This window comes from Pelobates fuscus, chromosome 6 (assembly GCF_036172605.1).
Source record: "Pelobates fuscus isolate aPelFus1 chromosome 6, aPelFus1.pri, whole genome shotgun sequence".
Taxonomy (NCBI): Eukaryota; Metazoa; Chordata; class Amphibia; order Anura; family Pelobatidae; genus Pelobates; species Pelobates fuscus.
The window spans coordinates 65,790,925-65,807,327 of NC_086322.1; the positions used below are offsets into that span (position 1 = coordinate 65,790,925).

General features: G+C 41.0%; 1 protein-coding gene across 13 annotated transcripts in view; it reads right to left on the minus strand.

Annotated features, from left to right (window-relative positions):
- Positions 1-16,403, minus strand: part of PROM1 (prominin 1) — a 161,415-nt gene that overhangs the window by 56,685 nt on the left and 88,327 nt on the right. For all 13 annotated transcript variants that reach the window (XR_010091245.1, XR_010091244.1, XR_010091243.1 and 10 more), the window contains 3 exons: positions 15,661-15,781; positions 12,639-12,702; positions 4,589-4,678 (listed from right to left, as the gene is read on the minus strand). Coding sequence is in view for 8 of the 13 variants with exons in the window: in XM_063457799.1 (XP_063313869.1) it covers positions 4,589-4,678; positions 12,639-12,702; positions 15,661-15,781 (275 nt within the window). In the remaining 5 variants the exon portion in view is untranslated. The remainder of the gene's footprint in view (positions 1-4,588; positions 4,679-12,638; positions 12,703-15,660; positions 15,782-16,403) is intronic.

Consider the following 16,403-nt stretch of genomic DNA (forward strand, 5'->3'; position numbering starts at 1 on the left):
TGTTCCCAAGGAATGCCAATTAAATCAGAGGGCAGACAGGACACTTTATAAGAGTGTGAAACACAAATCTGTATTTATGGTGGCACTGGAGTAAAGGTAAGTAATATAATAATTTTTCATTAAGTTATGAAAAGAAGCAATTTATTTTTAATGAGGTATATGGAAAAACAACAACAACAAAAAAAATACTTCATCTCTACCTTTAGTATATGACCGGATCCTTCAGCAATATACAAACACCTTGGGTTCAGAAAGTGTTTGAAACCAAGAGTTAGTCTCTGTGGTCTTCCCTGCACGTGATGCTGCCCATGGTGGTTACAACTCCAGCAGCTAGAGGTTATGCTCAGTACTTGCAGAGCTTTGAAGCAAAACAGACACCAGGCACAATGACCACTTGAAAGCACTGAAGTGGGTGGAGTTGTCCTGACCGACTGAACATTTTTAGATACAGATGCAACTTACCTTTGTGGGTTTCACACAGTTATAAAGCTTGTGTATCCCATCTGCACTCTGATTTAATTGGCCTTCTTTGGGAACACTTGAAATCACTAAAATGGTTATGGTGCTTGGAATAACCCTTTCATTTTAATTTTCACACCTCGTCATATATATGGGATGAATAAAAACAAAGAGTAAAATAATAATTGATATCAATTGCCCTTTCAAATACATTTTTGCCATACTTCCAAAATACTAGATATTTCCCAGTATCAAACAGGTATCTAGTGCAATGGCGAAAGTGATACTTGCAGGTCCGGACTGGCCATTGAATAAACTGGGCAAATCATTGGTGAGTCACGATGGCCATGGGCCGAGGGCCAGTAGGGGAGATCAAGAGATGTTCCCCTACTGGTTCATGCAGAGTGGGCACCAGCCCTGCTTCACATATTCACGGCCTGTGGGGAGATCGGCCGGATAAAACGGTATTCTGCGGAACCAAGAACAAACCTGGCCTTCTTCCGCATTTAAAATCCAACACTACATTCAAACACACCACTGCACGCAAATGCAAACATAACATACAAAATACACCTCTGTATTAAAACGCTATAATTAGATGCAAACACCAACTCTACACACAGAAGCACACCTGCTCCTAAGTACTTAAATTTGTTTACTTTCAGTAGAAATTAGTGTTTATATACCAAATAACAAACTTTGCCAAAAAATTAAGCTCTGCTAATTTAAAGAATTGTCCTATGGCACAAAATACGTTTTTGGGGTTCCATGATGTTTGTACACTATGTTAAAGGGTTCCACGGGAAAATTGAGAATAAACACACACTGCACCACCAAAAAGAAGAGAAAGCTATAGGAAGCGGATAGTATGTATAGAAACTATCTTGGGGACAGATTAGAGGGGATAACCCTTGGAAAGAATTTAAGAGAAAGAGTTTTAGAGAAAACAGGAGAACATAATCTGTCCAGATTAGATAAGATCCCTAATAAACTTGACACATAAAATTTAACGTTTAATAAATCTTTTTAAAAGGTAAAAAAAAAAACTTAGAACACGGGAATACGGGGAATGGGAAAAATATATACAAGATAAGGGCGGTTAAGGGAGAATAATAAATGGTAAATTCTCCAAATATAGCTATGAGTAGTTAAATTGTTAAATTATACGAACTACAGATCATGAGGATAGTTACTTTCCAGTAGAATATGTAACTGGAAACAATTAGCTAGCTGGAAGTCTGAGGAGAGGTCACCAGCGCCGAGGGAGCCCGGTGCTGGAATAAGGTAAGCTGCTGATTGGGGTTTTAACCCCTTCAGTGCCTCAGGGCACTATAGTGTCAGGAAAACTGCTTTGTTTTCCTGACACTGTAGTGATCATTTAAATATAGTGTGAACTTGGGTATATGAGCTAAGAATTATGTGGGTTAACTAAACTGAAATGTAAATTGTACTGATCAGTTAGGTATAGTACGTAGAATCCCCAGTCTATATCACAGATATTTAAAATGTCCACTGTAATTTTCACTCCTAGATAGGTGAGGGAAGTTTGTCTCCAATCTAGTGTGTATTTAAGTTTCATTTTTGTAATTTCTGTAGTCGGGAGACGTATAGGTAATTTCTCCACCCTGCCGCATACTTGTAAACTGATTTTGCATAAATGGAAAGATGTCATGTTATCCTGGTTCGGCCGGATAAACGCCATCAAAATGATGGTCTTACCTAAAATACTATACATTTTCCGAATGCTACCAGTACCTATTTCACCTACGTTACATAAACAAATACAATCGATGTTGACAGCCTTCATATGTCAACCAGGTTACCCTTAACCCTCCTACAAACCCCAAGCAAAGAGGGGGGAATGGGATTCCCCAATGTAGCAGCCTATCACAGAGCAGCCATGCTGGAACACGCTGTGAAAATGCATGCCCCGAAACACACACTACAATGGGTCGACATTGAGAATGGGTATGACCCCAAAGGCTCAGTGATCGACTACATGTGGACCCCCAAACATCTCAGAGACAAGCGCAAACCATTACTGCCACTAACCAAGTACACCATCCAGACTTGGGACTACGTACACCGCTCCAGCGGTAATGACGCTAAGTTTTCCCTCTGGGCACCTATCACATCTTTAAACTCGGTGTCCCCATAGTTGTCCCTGGGTGGGTGGGGGGAAAAGGGGATCCTCCGAATTGCAGACCTATGTAAACAGGGTTCTATAATACCATTCCCTGAGCTCAGAACAAAACACCACCTGCCCCCATCATTTATCTTCCCTTATATCCAACTGAAAAGTTTAATTTCTGACAGGGTATCTACACCAGACACACCTGATACCCAACGCATGCTCCTATACAACAAATGTCATTATACACCGATCAGAAACAAAACCCTGACGAGTTGTTATTCTCTACTACTGAACCAAATGCCTAAACCAGAATATAAATACCAAACAAACTGGAGGGAAGAATGCACCCACTCCCCCTCAGACAAACAACAATGGTTGACATCACTCCAAGCTCTGAAAAACATCACATCCTGTTACTCCCACATTGAGGCTCATAGAAAACTGATTTACCGATGGTACTACACCCCTGACATAATTCATAAGATGTTCCCCCAATCCTCATCTAACTGTTGGAGATGCGACAGGGATAGGGGCACAATGACTCATATCTGGTGGGGTTGTCCAGAGATAGAGCCACTGTGGATGGAAACACAACATATATGGGAACAACTGGGGATTCAAATCCCACCGCTAACCCCTAGGATGGCCCTTTTCTTATTAATCCCAAGCAAAGTGTCTTGTGCGGACGCTCACCTACTGCTGATGACAATTTTAGCTACGAGAAATGTAATTGCAGGCCAATGGAAACAATCAGGTTGCCCACTTCCAGTCTTGATATGGCACAAAACCAGACATTTTCTCACCACAACCAGACATTGCCACCACACCCAGCCAGACCCATATAGATCGGTCAAACTGGCAAAAATGGAAAGATCTAGAAACAAACAAAGGCTTACACAGTTTACAAACAACACTCCCCTCTTACTAAACTAAACTACGAGGAAAAATTGTGTTAGAACAATAATTCATAACATAAGACTATGTCATGTTTTACTTGTATGTTCCTGTACCTAGGGAATTGATCCCAGGATAGTGATTAAATTTATCACAAGATTGTGATATCGTATGACAACCATGTAGCACCATACCATTGATAATTGACCATATTTCCAAATATCTCCACCCATGACAAAAAATTCTCAGTGGACGATTAACTGATGATCACATTGAACAATACGCTCAGAAGTTGGAGACAACCCTTAAGACTTTTATGTTTTTGGTGAACCTTTTACCATTAGTAAACCTAAAAATACAACCATGTTTACTCGTCTAATTGTACAACCGCACTTGATAAGTATGTTGTAATGACACATTTTATATGATATAATATATTTTGGATGTATATTTCCCTTGTTCCCCACCCCCCTCTTCCTTTCTGTATCCCTCCCCATTTTGAAATCTGAAAATTCTTTCAATAAAATACTAATTACAAAAAAAAAAATGTCCACTGTATTAAGGTCTGGCGGTGCACCACCTACACACAATATCCCTGACACACAAGCAGCTCACTCTACACATATGCAATACCACAATTAGCCACCAAACACATGCACAACACTCTCTCGTAGCCTTTTTGTCCTTTGGTATCCCACTTAAGGAGACAAGTCAAGTCACAAGCAAACACAGCACTGCGCATTACACAGGGTCTATTTTTCCCATGCAAGAGCTCTTTAGCAGAGCTCTGCACATGGGCTGCCCCGGAAGAGCAATAACCTAACACGCTCACTTTGGGGGGATGTGTTGTTATTGGTGAGGACACAATACTAATGCTCCCTCTCTGGCTCCACCTCCTAATATTGGGCCTTTCTGATTAGAAAATGCCCAGGCCAGATTTTTTTCCCAGTCCGGCACTGGATACTTTTGTAGTAAAAAACTTATTGTGAGCAGTTACATGTGGCCTGAACAATATTATGCTTTCAAACCTACCAAGAGAGACTCACTAGAAATACATGGACATATATATTTCGGACATGACACAGGGATTTGATGATTTACCTCCTGCCATGTTAAGAACTGCGTCAAAAGCTGGACGGACATCTTTTCCTAGCTGGTCGTGTACTCGTTCACCAAGCAACGGTGAGATATCTGGGAAAAACAATTTAAATTTAAAAAAATATTGTTAGAGTAGAATGGACAACAATAAAAGTCTGTTGACATGAAAATCTTTGGCCAGTTATAGATAGTATTCTACATAGGACTGATCACGATCCTTGTTTGTAGAATATATTCCCAGTGTTTCTTGAACACAATATCAATCAGTTTGTCATATCATGCAACAAATACAAACTCACGTTGTATGAAATGTACATAAATTAAAATAAAATAACAGTCAATATTTCAGTCTACACTGAGACCTTTATTGTGTTAGTACTGTAGACGTAGATGTTTAACACTGAATACTTTTTCATCACGTCTCACGAGTCTCTTGACTGAGGCTTTTAGTTTGAGAAAACGTGTGTGTGGTAAGTACCGTAGCCACTACAGCTGCTGCAGTAGTTATGGTGACAGGAGTGTCCTGGTTCTACTTGATGGTAAGTAGTCAAACCATTTTAATTTGAGTCCCTGGCCACAGTCCTGGTTTCCAATTTTCTCCTGAGGGAGGTGTTTTAACCAATGCGTTATCCTGTAGATTCCATCTTAAAAACAAAGCCCGCATCCGCCTCTTTCTTATGCAAGATGCTTTGTCCATGCTCTAGTAATTTCATGCACAGAATATTGTAACCCTCTCTTAATTGGTCTTCTCAAAAGCCGTATTGCCCCGCTACAATCTATAATGAATGCTGCCACCAGACTGATTTTTCTCTACAGTCGGTCCCCTCACACCTCACCCCTCTGTCAGTCCTTACATTGGCTTCCTGTATCCTATAGGAGTCAATTCAAAGTGCTAACCCATACATATAAAGCACTGAGAAATTCTAGCCCCTCTTATATTTTCTCACAGATCCATAGGTATGCTCCTTTTCAGTCCCTCCACCCTGCCTGTGACCTTCTCCTGTCTGCTGCTCGCACCATACAGCCACTCACGTTTGCAGGACTTCTGGGAGGTGGCTCCCTTCCTATGGAATAGCCTGCCTACCACCATCCAACGCACCCCTAGTCTTCAAAGTCCAAATCGTTAGGTAAGCTTATGGCTTAATTTACTTCTGAGGATAAATTCAAAGCAATAAGTCAGGATTTGCTAACTGAATAAGAAGAGCTCGCTTGAAGTGTGTCTGTCCACCATGCCAGCCAGGCCCTGTAATCCCGACATTCCACATTGTTGTCTAGCTTGTTGTCTATAACTATACCCAAGACCTTCTCGTGTTCTTACCAACTCCGTATGACTAAAAATATAAGTTAGCATTTGCATTCCTCACCCCAAAATGTGTAACTCAAAATACAGCACATTGACCATTCATGGCTGCCACATTCAGTTACAGATACTGAACATTCGCAAGGCAACATACAAACGTATGCTCAATTATGTGATAAAAGCGCATGAAATATAACTAAAACCAAAAACTGTATATGTAATTAGGGGCTTTTCACTGCTGTTTGTCGTGCCTAAGGTCTATCAATCTTATTAAAACAAGTTACATTTTTCCTGGATTGCGTGACATGTGCAGGCATTGTTTGTTTCCCTCTGTTGCCTTAGCCACCAGTACACTTATGAGGGTTTGGCCATTTTCCCCTGACATGCTCGAACTACAACGCCCATCATGCACAGCCAGTTAGAGAGTCTAACAACAGAACAAGTGTGGCTGAAACAAGTGATACTAATTCTTTTTAGTATCTTTCTGAATTTTGTAGCTGGGAATTGGAACACCGCAAAGAGAAGCCCTGTAAAAAAAAAAAAATAAAAAAATTGTATTGCGGTTAAGCCTTATCGTGACTTTAAACACGCAGATCAAAGTCATAATTTCGCTACGTTAGTAATGTTTGTAGATACCGCAGTTACAGTTGCTAAACAATAAGCAATATAATATTTACAGTAATTCACCCATCATTTGCTAGGAATAAATATGGACTGCTCCCAGCATGATTACGGTTTACTGTATAATTTAACCACTTTGGGACCCAGGTTTTCCAAGAATTCTTGCGGTTATGCCGGAGACCATTTATGCACTTTTGCTTTGTGTTTGTTGAACTGTTATTACATTCATATGTATTATTTATCGTTTTTCAAAGGTTTAATGTGGCTTTCTTGTGATTCTCAAGATATGTGTAGAATAAAAACGGTACAAAAAAAATGTTTTGTTGACATTAACTGTAACACAGCAAGCGTAGCTGTAGAAAGAAATAGCAAAATGCATTAATTTATTAGTCCTGATTGTGGACGTAACTTACTTGTTTAGAATGACAATATTTTTGGAAGATATAGATAAAATACTGCAAGTAAAGCTTAATATTTGTCAACCTTGTTAAGCTAAGACTACAAGTTTAAAGGGACAATATTATAGTGCTAGGAATACAAAGCCCCTCACGCCCATATCGTATCATTATCAAACATCATTTTCTCACAGCCATATGACCCTAAGAAAGGCATGGATCTGAAAAAAGGGAACAAACCCACCTAGACTAACTAATGATCAAAAACACATTCTCCTATTAGAGAGGAGAAGGTAGCATGGGCAATAAAAATGGGAAATGCAGGAAAGGCCCAGGGACCAGGCCAAATTACCAGCACCTTAGCCTCACTGATCAATGCTATATACATAGATATCGGTTGAACCCGTTACAGCCTCAAGAACTATTCTAATCGCAAACCCAGACAAAAACCGAGCACCATTACCTTCCTACAAATCGATCGTGCTATTAAGTAATAACTTTAAACTTCCTAAAATACTGGCCAACAGACTCCAGATATTTTTGCTCACTACCTTACCTCTCCAGCAGTTGGGATTTACTAGAGGCAGGTAGTCCATCCAGGGAATCAGAACGGCAATAGACGCAGGTTCTATATTTGAAAAACACTCCAATAAAAACCAAGCAGTCTTGTTCACCTAAGATACTCAGCTTGACCAAATATCGTGGCCTCACATTTTTAGAAACTTAAAATATAACTTTTATGGAATTCCATTCTATAATTTCAGGAAAGCATTATACACTCAATACCAGGCTTTCAATATATTGGTCTAAGTCAACAGCCCTGAGATTAGGCGCAGGTCCACCGATACGTTTACAGGCACTGACAATTTTAACATGGACAACCTCAAACTTACCTCCCAATGAGAGAGTACTAAAATTAGTCACAAAAACCTCTATATCCATTACAAGCATTACATATACTGCTCTCTAGATCAGATGGAAAAAAAAAAACTTTCTCCAAATTCTTCTGGAAACAAAAAGACCCCCGAATAGCACTACACAAACTATCACAACACAGATTTAATCTGGGTTTAAATATACCTAATAAAATGCTATATACTTTTTATACACTATCAACATGCACTGGACTGGATAAAAGAATTAGAACAATTTACCTCAGTACACTTAGAAAAAAAAACAACTATGCCCCCATATATCACTCCTAACTATTACATACCCTATACACTTTACTCTCAGAAGACGCAGGAGACCACCCATTACCAGCCTGTGGTAATCATATTTGTTCATGTTACATTGAATTTATCATATTGATTCAAAGCAATAAAAAAAAAAAAAAAAAAGATTGTCATTCAAATTGTCAAATTCCAATAAATTTCCATTTTGTTTTGTTTTTTTAATATATATTTCCACAATTGTACTGAATTTTCATGGTGAAGTTTACAGGCCGTGTGTGTTATTCTACTGCAAATATCACAGATTTATATTTTGTTGAATTCCCCATGTATACAGGTGTTTAGGAAGTTAAAAGATAAAACTTCTGCAAGTTTTTCACACCATTTATATTCTCCTATGCCAAAGAGCACGCAAAAAAGACATTCTAAATCATTAGCTGTTTCTATCCTTTTTTTGTACTTTCCCCTCTGACACCCACCTTCAAGACTTCTCTAGGGCTCCCTTCTATACTGTGTTAGATCTCACCCAGTCTTAGTTCCTTAAAAACATCATTAAACTGGGGGCGAGGCCTGACCGCCATGCTGGCCGGTCGCATGGCACAACAGCTCCGGCAATCTTCAAAGCATTAACCTACAAAATTATCATTTTGGACCTACTTGATGACACACCGAGACAGGCCAGCACACGAGGAGACAATGGACTCGGGGAGAGGCTTGCGCCCGCTATCCTGCCCGATGTGGTCCAGACAGACTCCCTCAGCTGGGCGGATCAGGCCCTGTTTCCCCCCCCCCCTCTGGGCCGGTGGGGGTGATCCCAGCCCACACCCTGCACACTCGGCGGGTGCTGCTATACCAAAGCATCGGCACAGTGCCCCGGCTGACTCACACGGACATCTCCAGCTCCCAAAGGGGTATTATCCCCACGTGGCTTACACAAGCTCTGAGTGACTGAAAGGGGCGACCCAAACCACAGCACTGCACAGTCTCGAAGCCCGGAACCCACAAGCGGCGAAAAGGCGGGAGCGGCAGCTAACCGATCCACAACCCCTCGGGCCTGCACAGAATGCACACATAATAGCCTTACCGGGAGAAGAGGACAGCATATGGCTAGAAGAAAGCGGCTGTTGAGAACTTTTCACCACGAGGGGACTTACCAACCTCCCACCTCCACAAGTGACCCCATGCAGAGAAGACATGAGAAAACAGCCTGAGTATCTTTGAGGGTGCAAAGCCTACCCAATCCCCCTCTGCGGAATGGGATTTTACAGCTGCAAGCCGCCGAGGCATTGGGGTGTTCACAAGCTACAAGTGACTGCTCTCAGGACTTTAAGTATATGCTAAACAATCGTATGCCTAGATAGTTAAGCATTATTCCAGGGAACACACAAGATTTAGCAATGTCCACATAGCATGCTAGCAGAAAATCCATGACATACAAGCAAAGTTAACTGGTTACGCACATGTAATAGCATCACCCTGTGTACCTATAGAAAATGTGCAGCATACCCTGCTAAGCTAGTTACATACACTATCAAACTTGTTAGCTAATTGATATGTTGTTTTCTTTATTCATAATGCATCTAAGTTTAAACATGTACCAATCTTGACTCATAACAAAAATATGTGCCAGTATTGCCTATATTGGCCACCACTGTTCAAACTTGTCTTGCCTCTGCTGTCGTGGCGAAGCGAGAATGCCTGTAACTCTCAAGCACGTCAAAAATAAAGAATAAAAAAAAATTACAAAAATTAAAAAAAAACTCACTTCTTTAGGAAAGCATAGCAATTAAACAATTGTTTTCCCTCCCCGCACCTTCATTGTAAACTATTCTAGTAACCTACTTTTTATAAAATACATCCTACCCTTACCCCTTTTGTCACTTAACTCCACACCCTCTGCTCCTGTGCATCCAACTCGTCTTGTTGCAAATACTTGTCTGTTAGTCCACCAATTGTTCAGCACTGCAGAACTTGGTGGCGATTAATAAATAATAATAATAGCAGAGTGTCACCGTTCACAACATCAAGTGCCATCTACTGGACAAGCTGCTAACAGCACCCCAAATACAGGTAGAAGACCGAAATGGTAATATAGAGGCAAACAGAAAACTTAAAGGGTCGATTTAAGCACCAAAGGTGCTTTTTAAATAATGTATTTTGTCAATCTTTCTTTTATTTGAGTATTACATGACATATAAAGAAAATAGGAGCAGTGGCAGAAGCACAAGCATTGATATTGCCACATATACATTGAAAAAACTCCTAGTGAAGGCAGCCTCATGTTTGTAAAAGTATAACAGGAAAAACTAAGCAAGATGTACATGACTAAAGACGGATTAATTAGTAAGAGGTAGAGTAGTCAGAAGTAGACGTACATGTAAGGAGAATACAATATGTGCAACTGAGTGAACATGGGTGACATTATCTACCGAACATATTATTATGTAAGCATAATGTCAATGTCAGGAGCGGCTACTGCTATAAGTTGCACGTATATGTAGAAAAAAAGCTTTAACACTGGGACTGGGCATCTCATCAATATAGCACTCCTACCCTTATGAAAGAAAACAAGAATGATATTATAGAACGTGTCAGAAGCGAGATGAAGGCCACTAAAAACAGTAGAAAGTTAGTCTAAAGCAGTGGGTCTGTATATGGAGTCATCATCAACCGATTCCTAACACTGGGAGGCAACTGGGGCCTGCAGGATTGTAGAAAGAGGCAGCTGCAGAATACGTGGGAGGTTGGATGTACTCCCAGCATCTGTAGGACAGCATCTCTGGGCCACGAACTCAGAGAATCCTAGAGTTCAAGTCCTTCCCATGCATGGGAGTGCAGGAGGAGCTGATGGTCAGTCGTTGGTTATCCTCCGCCGGTGTTGGCAAATGTCCAAGGGGCCAAACCCCTAGAGGCCTTCGGCCTGGGTGGGACACTTGGACGAACAGGTGTATGCACAAGTGCTGTGCTCAACAGAGGCTCTTTTTTTCCCTGCTGCTCGCTCCTCTGAGCACCTGCAGGAGTGAGATGTGGTGTTGCTGCCTTACGTGCTTCCATAGTAGCCAAGAAACTTTGAAATATAACAGTCATAAAGTCTAGCTTCATGAGGAAGAGCTTAGTTGTACTGGGTGGAGTAGCCATGCCTTCTCCGGTCTGAACGAAGATGTCTGCCATTTTCGTGAGCTCGCCTGGATACAAGGGCTGGTAGGATCAGACGTTTGTAGATAAGTAACTGCATGGATTCTGCTGAGACAGGAAAAGGCTCCACAGACAGTGTGGAAAGGCAGCCACAATCTTGAATGGTGGACGTGGCTGAGAGAAGTTGCGATGGCAGCTCAAAGCACAAGATAAGTGTGGCTAAAACAGCTCAAGTCAGTCCAGTGGGGACTTGGATATCCCCCACCAGTCAAGGGAGAGGGGGCTTAGCAACACAGCGTTCCTGGGACAGAAAATAGAATTTAAGAAGAATGGTTGACTCTCCCAAACTCCACCTGCAACAGGCCGCAATGGTATAGCGGGGCTCCCGGAGGTTTAGAATCACGATAAAAGTCCCATTTTGTGTGTCCGGGAATCTCCAATCAGCATCGCCCATTTTAGAAGGTGGAATAGCTCCTTGCCGATATTAGCATCCCCAAATCGGCCAGATAATCAGGAGCTCCTGCGATGCACATCTGATGTTTTTAAACTTTTTATTTAATCATTATTATTATTATTATTATTTAAACTGTTGTCAAAATTGCGTTTAATGTGTTATCTATACAATGTACTAAATGAATATTGGGTCACATGTTTAATAAACAATCCCTTAAAAAAAAAAAAAAAAAAAAAAAGTAGACAAATATGGGGTTTACCGTTTAACCCCTTAAGGACCAAACTTCTGGAATAAAAGGGAATCATGACATGTCACACATGTCATGTGTCCTTAAGGGGTTAAATGAGAGATATAGGAATGAAAATCATAGACTTCTAAAATTAAAGGAATCAACAACCTTGAAAATTCTATGGGTAAGACATAATATATATACAGGGGGACGTATTATGAGAAAAAAATTAAATATCGCAATATTCCAGTAGGACGAGTTGGTGGTAATACCTTTAAACTAGGTTTCAATATTGTTATATATATATATATATATATAAAAATAAATCAGTCAATAACGCATGATTGTACTGTGTATAATATTCATATACACACAGTCATATTTTATTACTTTATGCTTTACTATCACATCAGCTTCTGTTTACATATTTGTTTTACTATCGGAGTCCAGCGTCAAAAAAAGATTCCCATACCTCTGGCCGCACTCGGGAGCAGATGTCAATGGAGGAGGAGAGGTCACCAGTGCCAAGGGAGCCTGGCACTGAATTAAGGTAAGCGATTAAATGGTTAATTAACCATTTATTCGCCACGGAACAGGGCTCTAGTCACCTAAACGGTGACTAGGGCTCTATAGCGTTCGGAATACATATTTGTATTCCTAACGCTATAGAGTTCCTTTAAACCAGATTTTATAATTTAACAGAATGCAGTTTGTTGTGACGTTGTTACAGTTGCATTGTGTACTTACTGTTAAGATCAGAAAGTGCTTTGTCTTTGGTAATGTTGAACTTGCTCAGGATATAGTCTATTTGCTAAAAAAATAAATAAAAAAAAATTGGCCAATTAGACAAAGTGCATTGCAATAGCTGGTGTAAATATCCTTTCATTCTGCATGTCATACACAACACAGACAAATAAGAACAAATAAAACATGTACCTAATTCTTTGCATAAATGTTCAGTAAATGAACACATTTAAACACAAAACATTACACAGTGTTTCTATATAAACAGGTTAAAATTGTCATTAATGAAATTGTCAATACTTTTTTTTTTTTTATAATTCTTTATTTTTGTAGTGCGTATGATGATAACAGTTGCTTATGAGGTACCCCAAAGGCAGTCCTCTAGCACATTACGAACAGTTGGAACATAGGGGTAAACAGTAAATCTTGCACTTTTTTGTAATAATAAAATAAAAGGTTTACATTGTTTAGATGGTTAGTAGGTACATTTTTACAACATGTTCAGGCTTCAAGAATTATGACAGTATGGTTTTGATTTTAAATGTAAATTTACGCTATAATCAGGTTTAGTCAGTGCGAGGGTAAACGATAACAACGCGAGTAAGACAGTTGTACCTTGCTATCTAAATGATCAGGCTGATACGGTGAAGTTTTTTTTTTTGTTTTTTTTTTAACTGTAGCCTGTAGTTGATGCACCTAGGCATTTTTCACATTGAGACAGTATCTATTGATAGAGCCTATTGTAGTTTAAGCCTAATAGTAGTGGACTATTCAAGTGTGTAATCTCCACCGGAGAATGCTAAACTGATATAATAATGCTAGCTGGTTAAACAATAAGTCTCGCATGTATTGACAACTGTGGTGAGTACTACGGCTGACAATCTTTATGGTTAGTATGCAAGCGAGTACATATGAGCCTGTATTGCCACGACAGTAGCTGCGTGCAAGGCAGGATATGATAAAATGTGACATCGGCATGACAGAATCAACATTTGCACATTTTTTAAAAGTAGGAGAGATAACATGTCAGTCGAATGAAAAAGCAAACATGCTTCTGGCTAAACATACTAACAATATGCTAATAGTGTTAATAAAAAATGCATGTGGAGATGTTGTGTGTGTTAGATGCAAGATATACTTCAGCTATCGATTAGGTAGAACGTGTGCCTGTATGGTTTGTGCCTGTATCAGGTGAGGTACACGTGTCTAATACCAGGCATTTGGGCTTGTATCGTGAGAAGTGTTAAGCAGAACATAGGTAAGGAGCTTGACTAACGAGCAAAAACAAAGTGTAACGGTATAAGTAGTGCATTCTACATTAGCAAGCTGAGGTAATAATGGGCATAGGAACAGTACATTAATAGCGGCATGTACATTAGGATTATGCTTTATCACCGCTCACGGGCGTGTAGAAGCATAGTCCGTCTCTGGTGCAGTCCACCTTGGTTAGCCAATGCCGGTTCTGGAGGCTAGGCAGGTGGGCCGGGTACAATGGTAAAGTTGGTGCCACGGTTCTATTCTGTCACCCGCAGGTCTTGGGGGGGGGTCTCTCCGCCTGTGTCTGTCGCTGGTAGGGTGCTGTGATGCATTGCGGTGAGTCACTCGTCCGGGAGTGTGAGGTGTGCTTCGTTGGTCGGATGATTCCGATGCCGCTGAGTGGTGAGTAGGTCGGGCAGGCTTGGTGGTCTCGCTCTGGTGTGTGTGAGGGCGAGTGCCGGGGTCTGGGGGGCATGCCGCCATTTCCCGCCGTTCCGGTCTCCAGTTTTTTCTCCGTCTGGAGGCTCGTGGTGGGTATCTGCTTAGGAGGCGTCGGGTAGCCGGGCGAATCCATGCTGCCGTTTCCCTCAGCACCCGGTGGTAGCGCTGGCCCTGGGTGCAGAATTTTGTCCCCATGTTGGCACAGAGCCTGTGAAAGAACTCCAGGGCGTGCTTGGGTGGTGTAGTGAGGGTGCGATTTGGCGCCAGGCGCGTCCGCGCCGCCATCTTGCTTGGGCCCCCATATTCCCGCTCGGCTGCAGGTTCAGTCGCTTGTTCGAGCTGCTTTACTGGGGTGATCGACCCCCGCGAGGACCGGGATAACCCCCGCCGGTCCAGAGGGGGGGGCAGCAGGGCAGTGTTCGATTGCCGTGTCTGAGCTGGTCCCGTGCCGTGGGGTCGGCCGCTTCCCCCAGGCCTCGGGCCCCGCTCCGGTGTAGGCCGCGTGGCTGGTGCAGGTGCTTGTTGCATGTTTTGGTGCAGGACGGGTACCTTTCTATTCCCCGAGTGGTCCTGTTTCATTTTCTGGGTGTCTCGTGTAGCTGGCAGCGTTTGGGTGGTCAGGATGGTCGTTTTTGTGCCTGCTGGTGCAAGAGCCCTCAGTAAGCACGTCTGGCCATCTTGGCTAGCAGGCCCCGCCCTCCTCGCCACCGAAATTGTCAATACTTGAATACATAATAACATAATATTAAACTGACAGTAATTTGATTTACACTTTCATTACATTTCATTGAACATTCATAAATTGTTTAGCGGCATCTACTGGACAATCTGCCAACTGCTGAGACACATAATAGTAATGCTTTCAGAAAAATGCCAAATATATATAGACTAAAGGCAATGGTGGAAATACATTGAAAAATAATAAAATATTACAACATGAAATCATTTGGAAAGCCTATCCAACAATATTAAATCAAGGCCTAGGTGTGTGTATTGTTTTAAAAACAATTAAACTGTTTGTTACTTAGCTACATTGCATGGTTTATCATTTGATAATCAATGAGAATATGTCGGCACTCGCATTAAGGCTATGCATACCATGTGAGCAGCAGTGGCCCAGTGACCTTTCCATATGACCTCTATAAGTACATAAGTAACCTTAGGTTGCACGTAAGGGGAGACTATGAGGAAATTATGCACTAAAAGGCAGCATCACAATCAATGGATTCCTTTAAGGTTGTGTGAATGACCAAACTGAAAAAAAAATGATTCAACATTGACCAACAATATATCTTTAGTAAAAAAACAAAAAACAAAACAAACTTACCGTAGGAGCATCACTTAATAATGTTCTCAAGTCTTTAAAGTTACTCTGAACAAGATGCTTTGATCCTCGAATTTGAGTTGTAAGATTTTGATTTGCTGCGTAAGCACAAAGTACTCCTACACTGTGAACATGTAGAGAGAGAGAGAGAGTCATTACAAACAAATGAAAAAGAAAAAAATTCATGTCTGAAAAAAGATCTGTAACGATGTAACTTTAAAGTGGCTCATAAAATACTACACTGGACAGCAGTAAAGAACGATAAAATACTGGAGCTGACTGCACACACCACACACGTATAGCCTAAGGCAGGCCCAGCATACAAGACCATGGCTGTAATTCCACTACAGGGAAGATATGAGGAATGTGAGAGGCATGGGTATCAAGTCAGGGGGCGGCTCTAGTCAAGGGGTAGTGACACAAGTCATGATGGTTAAATAATATAGGGGTGTGCATTGTAGGCTGCTACCAGAACCTGGAGATATAATCCTAGCTGATGTGCCACAAATGTAGCAACTTTGTAGCAACTTTACACTGTTGTGGAACTCAGTACTTTGTCGAATGTTCATTTATCGATTTTCTCTCCCCTTCCAAACCCTCCCCACTTTCTTTTCTGTACCCCATTCATTTTTTGTTCCATTTTATGCGAAACAATAAAATAACTAATAAAAAAAAAAAAAAAAACTAGATGGCAATTTAAATAATTGATTATTTATTTATTTATTATTAGTAGTAGTATTATTAAT